We start from the raw sequence: 7,691 nt of genomic DNA, 5'->3' as shown, positions 1-7,691 counted from the left end.
GGGGGATGTGTGCATTGAGTGGAGAGTCTGGGGGATGTGTGCATTGAGTGGAGAGTCTGGGGGATGTGTGCATTGAATGGATAGTCTGGGGGATGTGTGGATTGAGTGGAGAGTCTGGGGGATGTGTGCATTGAATGGATAGAGTCTGGAGGATGCATGGATTGAATACAGAGTCTGGGGGCTGTAGGGATTGAATGCACAGACAAAATTAATGGACTCATCATTTACAGGGCATCTTCTTCAGCTGCATGAACACATAATGACACAGATAAACAAAATGTCTGGGTGACCAGTCCATCTTTCTAGTCTCCCTTCTAAATCTCACTTGTGTTTTGTAGGTCAGTACCCCACCATCTACCCCTTCTTGTTGTGTGTCCATTTTTATGGTAAGTATCCTGTGAGGTGGTGGGTACTAGAAATCCTCAGGCTCACCAACACCTGGATCTCTTAATCAAACATCAGGAAGTGAATAGAAATGCGTGTGGGGACTTGGATGATACGTTGTAAATGATAAACCATCCTTTTAAAATGATTGCCAGTATCACTTCCGAGGTGATAAGCAATCTTAGGCTTAGAAACTGCACAACTTTCCTTCTACCCATTTATTTCACCAACCCAGTAAGGGTTCACCTAGCAGAAGTCTTTCTCTAGTTTATCTGACTTACTTGGCCACCTCCTTTGAGGACCTCCCCATGGGCTTTCTAGGCACATATCTGCAGAGGAACACCTCTAGTGTGTTCCTTACCTGTCTTATTTCAATAGCTTGTATTTAACTTTCTCCCCGGTATAGTTATTGACAATATTATCATCACTACTCAGCTTTCTTAAGATGGAGTTTTACGTAGCCCAGGCTGGCCTTGAACTTCTGATCTTCTTTCTTTACTAGGGCAGTGCTGGGAATATAACCACGAGCCAAAAATACACCTGGCTCCCTAGTAGAATTTTTACTTCTTTTCTCATTGTTTCTACAGAAGACGTACTTAAATCAGCTTATTCAATTGCATTAGGAAGTTACCCTTTTCCAGAGTAATCAAGAACACTTCTGTAAGTTGAGAAACACTTTTCTAAGAAAAAGTGGTAAGAGGCTCAAAACTCACAGTGGGGCTGGTAGTTTCAATTCTTGGTTGGGAAGGTTAGTTTCTTGCCATTTCTGCCATGTGACCAAATTAGAAAGAACTTTGCGGTGTTATGAAAATATGGAAAAGCTTTCATTTTTTATTCAAAATATTTACTGGATGTCAGGCTATTATTGCAGAACATAAGACACAGCCAAGTTTGAGAATTTCTCCTCAATCTATGAACAACCCAGGCACAGGCACTCTGGAAATATTTCAAGAATCCTAAGTTGTGATTTGGTGTAATGATGACCATCAGAACAGATCCTGAATGTCTTGATCCTAGCCGAAAGGCCAAGAGAAGAGCAGATCATGTTTGTGTACCACTTCATTTTTTTTATTAAACATTGCGAGTTTTATCTGGTTCCTCATATCTTCTAAGTGTCTGGCACAGCCTAGCATGCCCAGGAAAACCTAGATTAAATAGACATCGAGACTAGATTAATAATGTGTCTGGATTAGCTACCGATTCTGAGATTGAGTATCTAAGACCGAAATTGGAGTTAGCAATGTTAGAAAATAACTTGAATTTGGTGCCTTTCAGCAAAAGAACGAAGAATTGGTCCCGAGATTCTGTCACTCAGCGTTGTGTCATATCTACCTGAACTCAAGTGTTTTGTTTATAGCCAGTTTCCATAGATAATAGGGGATCTTAGCCAGTGCTCTGTTCTCATGTGTGTATGAGTAACTGTGTCATATTTAAATCATCTGTGACATCATAGACAACTTATAGTCTTACATTGTTAATCATCTCAATGGGATGTTTAGGTTCAAACTGCATCTCAATTTTTCATTCAATAAACACTGAGCTCCCCCAATATACACGCTGGCTTTTGTGAGCCTTTATATCAGACCGTGGAGAATTCATAGACCCTTGCAAGCTAAAGACATTATTGCATAGTGTAGAAGGTCCAAAGTCACACCCAAGTGGAGGTTGGTGTAAAGAGTGGTAACAGAGCAAGCTCCATGTAAACTGACTGCAGATGTGGAGACTTTCTAGGGATGGGAGCCTTTAAAGCACTGGGAAATTTGGTCTGGAAGTTCTTTGGGTAGGCATCTGGGAAGTGCAGCTACAAAGCCTCAGAGATGCACACTCATGGCAAAGTCCAGGGGACACAACAGACGAAAGTGGTTTCTGAAATTTAAACTGAAACCACAATACGCTTAGTGCCAGACAGAGGTGACAATGAGGTTGCAGTGCCCATCATCCAAAAATAGTGAAGATGCCAAAGGAGCGTGAAGAGATTAAATCGGGGTGTGGGTGTGTTGTGCGCATGTGCATGCTCATGCTTTAGGGCGTGCTCTCGCTCTCACTCTCTCACGCATGCAGGCAGAACTAAGGGAGGGTTGGTCAGTCCGAGGTTTATTGCCTTCTTCTAGATGTTTGATCATAAAGTCTTTGTTTAGAGTCAGAAAAGGGAAGCAAAACAAAGGAGAAACTGTAAGAGCTTTGACAGAACAGTTGACAAAACGATTGGTAACTGATCAACCATACAGGTGAGAAAAAGAGAAACAACAAAGACAACTGGGGTCTTAAGGCCAGAACATTTTAAGGCTAGACAAACAAGTTATTTCCAACACAGAAATGTCAGCTAATACTAAGGACTGAAAAAACCTGCCCTAGTGAAAGAGCACATTACAAACTGCCTTCTAAGGCTAATCAGCTCTGAAGCATGGTACCTCAGTGCATGGTACCTCAGCACTATCTGGGGATTCTCCCAGTATCTTCTTTTCAAATCCCATAGAACTTTCCCTTGCAAATTCCATTTCGTTTCTGGCGGTCCACCTACCATCCTACTGAATAAACAGCCATCCAATAGCATTCAGGGAGTCCCTCACAGCCAGTGTATGAGTCAAGGTTCTCTAGAGTAACAAAGCTTATAGAATTGAATATATATGTGTGTGTATTATATATATTATATATAATAAATCCATATATATGCATTTATTAGAATGACTTAAAGGCTGTAGTTGAGCTAATCAAACGGAAAGCCCAAGAATCCAGTATTTTCTCAGTCCATGAGGCTCACTGTCTCAGCTGGTCTTCAGTATACACTGGGATCCTGAAGAAGTCAGCTCTAATGAAAGTGAAGGAATGGACTTGCAGGAGAGGGGAAAACAAGCAGGTAAAGATCAGAGGCTTTCTTCTTTGCTTAGAGTTACCCCAAGATATTTTATGCTATTTGTGGCTGTTGTAGAGGGTGGTGCTTCTCTGATTTCTTTCTCAGCCTGTTTACCATCTGTATATAGAAGAGATACTGATTATTTTTAATCTTGTATCCCGCTATGTTACTGAAAGTGTTTATCAGTTGTAGGAGTTCTCTGGTAGAATTTTTAGGGTCACTTATGTATACTATTATATCTTCAGCAAATTGTTGTTGGGGTTTCTGTCCTGCTCACAGAGGTCTGTCTGCCTCTGCCTCCAAAGTGTTGGGATTAAAGGTGTGTGCCACCATACCCAACTACTCTCTTTTTTTTCTCCCAAGACTACATATATTTTTAAATACAGTAAACCATTTAGAGGTGTTTTTTTTCATCTTTGAATCTATCTTTACTGTATATCTCTCTTTTTCTGACCACATAAGTCTTGAATTTGCTAAGCAATATGGGTAGGATTAAAGCCATGGCTTTGACAGCTAGATCCAGCCCATTCCTTAGCTTTCTGAGATTCCAGCCTCATGGTGGAAGTAGAGGCTATAGCCATGTTTATTGCCACAACTCTATGGCATTTCAAGGTTCCTGCCAGCAAGCAAACTGCAGCAGTCTGCTCACAAACCACACTCAAATGCTCTGTCACCAGACCTCCAGCCTGAAAGAGTCAGAGTTTGTGCTGGCAGGATAGCCCAGAAAGCCAGCATTTTAAAACGGTGTTGCTTTTTCCCTCCTATGGCTGAAAACCAAAAAGCATGTGGTCAGCTTTTCATCAACACCATTTAAGTGTTTTGTGGCTGGACTTCTTTAAAAAGCTGTAATATTTTGCAGATAAGCTGAGTCAGGAAGCCTATCTAAAATGAGAGCAGTTGCCTCTAGCAAGCAGAGCCCACCTGAGAAAATGCTGCCATCAATAAGCTGTGCTTAACTCTATTCTTTTCTGTCTTGAATCACTTCCCAAGCTCTCTCAGGCTTTTAAGTAGATTTGGTCAGCCCCACATTGGCATGCCATTCTGATTTTGGTGGCTAGATCAGGACTGCAGAGAAACTGGCTTCCTTCTTCCCAGAATTCTCCTGTTCTCATTGACCCACCTCTACTTCCTGTCTGGTTGTCCTGCCTATACTTCCTGCCTGGCTACTGGCAATCAGTGTTTATTTAAAATATAATTGACAGAATACAGACGATTGTCCCACACCAGCAAATAGTGAAAGTTTGGCTTCTTCTTTTCTAATTTGTATCCCCTTAATCTCCTTTTGTTGTCTTATTGCTATAGCTAGAACTTCAAGTTCTATGCTGAATAAATATGGAGAGATTGGATAGCCTTCTCTTGTTCCTGGCCTCAGTGGGATCACATTTAGTTTGTTATTGGCTGTTGACTTTCTGTATATTGCCTTTATTATGTTTCGGTATATTCCTTGTATCCCTGATCTCTCTGAGACCTTTACCATGAAGGGATGTTGAATTTTGTCAAAGGCTTTTTTAGCATCTAATGAGATGATAATGTGGGTTTTTCTTTCAGTTTGTTTATATAATGAATTATATTTGACAGATTTTTGTGTGTTGAAACATCCCTGTACCTCTGGGATGAAGTACATGTTGAACAAGTACTACTTGTTCATGGTGAATGCTTTTTCTACTGTGTTCTTGGATTTGGTTTGCTGGTATTTTATTGAGTATTTTTGCATCAATGTTCATGAGGTAGATTGTTCTGTAATTTTCTTTCTCAGTTCTGTCTTTGTGTAGTCTGGGTATTGGGGTAACTTTAGCATTGTTAAAAAAAAGACAAAATGGCAGCCTACAGGATGGGAAAAGATCTTCATCAACCTCACATCTGACAGAGAACTGATCTCCAAAATATACAAAGAACTAAAGAAACTGGACACTAAAATACCAAATATCCAATTAAAAATAGTGTACAGATCTAAACAGAGAACTCTCAACAGACAAATCGAAAATGGCTGAAAGATAGTTAAGAAAATGTTCAACTTCCTTAGCCATCAGAGAAATGCAAATCAAAACAACTCTGAGATTCCATCTTACACCTGTAAAAATGACCAAGATCAAAAACACTAGTGAACTTATGCTGGAGAAGATGTGGGGTAAAGGGAACACTCCTCCATTGCTGGTAGGAGTGCAAACTTGTACAGCTACTTTAGAAATCAATATGGCAGTTTCTCAGAAAATTAGGAATCAATCTACCTCAACACCCAGAAATACCACTTTTGGGCATATACCCAAAGGGTGTTCGATCATATCACAAGAAAATTTGCTTAACTATGTTCATAGCAACATTATTTGTAATAACCAGAACCTGGAAACAACCTAAATGCCCCTCAACTGAACAATGGGTAAGGAAAATATGGTAAATTTATGCAATGGAGTACTACTTAGCTTGAAATTTGCAAGCAAATGAACAGAACTAGAGGAAAAAAATATACTGAGTAAGGTAACCCAGACCCAAAAGGAAAAGTATAGTATGCACTCACTCATAAATGGATATTAGACAGAAAGCAAAGGATAACCAGCCTACAGTCAATAACCCTAGAGAACCTAGACAACAAAGAGGACCCCAAGAGAGACATACATGGATGTACTTAGGAAGGAGAAAAAGACAAGATCTCCTGAGTAAATTGGGAATGTGAGGGGCATAGAGGGGAGGGTAGAAGGAGTGAAGAGAGAGAGAAGAGAGAAAGAAAAGGAAGTGGTAAAAATGTATAGCTCAATAAAACAATTCTAATTTTTTTTTATAAAAAAGCTTCCTTCTTCCGTGTCCTTATATAATGTAGTGGGAGGCTTGTTCTTCCCACCACCTGGCTAGCTTAAACCTGAAATAATCACACAGAAACTGTATTAATTAAATTACTGCTTGACCCATTAGCTCTAGCTCCATATTGGATAACTCTTACATCTGAATTTAACCCATTTCTATTAATCTGTGTATTGCCATAAGGCTGTGGCTTACTGGCTAAAGTTCCCAGAGTCTATCTCCAGCGGCTCTATGTCAAGGAAAGATTGACAAGGCATCCTGACACCATTGGGAAACTCCATGGGGATCCTCTTGTAGGCCCCCATGATGAACATAATCCAGTCATTCCCAGTTACTGTGGAGAATATGTCTTACCAGGAAAATTAAAAATCCAATGCCTACTGTTAAAAACAATACTGGTCTGAATGATGGGTTAAATGTGGAGGATAAGTCAAAAATCAAAACCTCCAGTAGGACATAGGAAATGTATATTCTGGCAGACTTCTATAAATGTTCAAAGACCAAAGCTAAGAGTCTGTATAAATGGCACTTTTATTGAAGGCTTATTAGACACATGTGCGGATGTAAGTATCATTACTCCAGAATCTTGGCATTGAATTGGCCTCTTCAAGAGGTAGATGTTCAGTTCCTGGGAATTGAAACCCTATCTCGGGTAAAACAAAGCACAAGATGGGTTGAGTGCATAGGGCCAGAAGGGCAAATAGGAAGACTGAGGCCATATATAGCCAATACTGCAGTAAATTTGTGGGGTCATAACCTACTGCAGCTATGGAATACCCGGTTAACATTCCTACAACCCCCAAAAGTTCTATTTCTAGGGAACATATTCGAAGGTAATATAGATGATGGTCACCAACAAGTGGGCCTTCTCCAACAGATGGTGATGTGTGCTGTGATTATCATTAATGAATAAAGAAACTGCTTTGGGCCTATAGCAAGGCAGAATGTAGATAGGCAAGGTCAGAGAGAGGCCATGGAGCTGCTGGAGATAGATGCTGGGAACTTTAGCCAGTAAGCCACTGCCTCATGGGGATACATTGATTAATAGAAATGGGTTGAATTCAGATGTAAGAGTTAGCCAATAAGAAGCTAGAGCTAATGGGCCAAGCAATGATTTAATTAATACAGTTTCTGTGTGATTATGTCAGGTCTAAGCTAGCTGGGAGGCTGGGAAGAACAAGCAGCCTCCCACTGCAATATAAGCTTCCAGCAGAAGACATGGCCCAGGTTAGATTGGAATTAAAGCTATGTCTTCCTCCTTTAAAGATCCAAATTAGAAGTAGATCTTTTCACTTCAAATTTAAGCAGAAATCCCTCCATATTGGGGTTTTAGTTAATTCCATCTCTAGCCAAGTTGACTAACAAGAATATCCATCACAGCCAGACACTGTGGAAGAAACTCAGTACTCAGAGAACCTCAAGACGTTCCAAGTCAATGAAAAGGTTCACAGATGGAATATGAAGACACCCAGAAGCATCAGATAAGGACGAGCAAGTTGATGGCAAGAGCTCAAGCAATGAAGGTAAACAGAGCAGTTTTCCATTGCAAGAGCATGGTGTCTGTTGCAATTTGTTTAAAAATAGTGTAAAGAGAAGTCACACCATGCAAAAAGGCTCACATAGGAAGTTTTTTGGAAGAGGGCAGAGAAGAGGCAGA

General features: G+C 40.3%; 1 protein-coding gene across 1 annotated transcript in view; it reads right to left on the bottom strand.

Moving 5' to 3' along the window:
- Pdcd1lg2 (programmed cell death 1 ligand 2) overlaps positions 1 to 6,339 on the bottom strand; it is a 46,165-nt gene extending 39,826 nt beyond the window's left edge. The window contains exon 1 of the mRNA XM_026781328.1: positions 6,230 to 6,339. Within this exon, the coding sequence (XP_026637129.1) occupies positions 6,230 to 6,339 (110 nt within the window). The remainder of the gene's footprint in view (positions 1 to 6,229) is intronic.
- Between the last annotated feature and the right edge of the window lie 1,352 nt (positions 6,340 to 7,691).

Source organism: Microtus ochrogaster, chromosome 8 (genome assembly GCF_000317375.1).
Source record: "Microtus ochrogaster isolate Prairie Vole_2 chromosome 8, MicOch1.0, whole genome shotgun sequence".
In the NCBI taxonomy this organism is placed as follows: domain Eukaryota; kingdom Metazoa; phylum Chordata; class Mammalia; order Rodentia; family Cricetidae; genus Microtus; species Microtus ochrogaster.
This window is presented reverse-complemented; position numbering and strand designations above follow the sequence as displayed.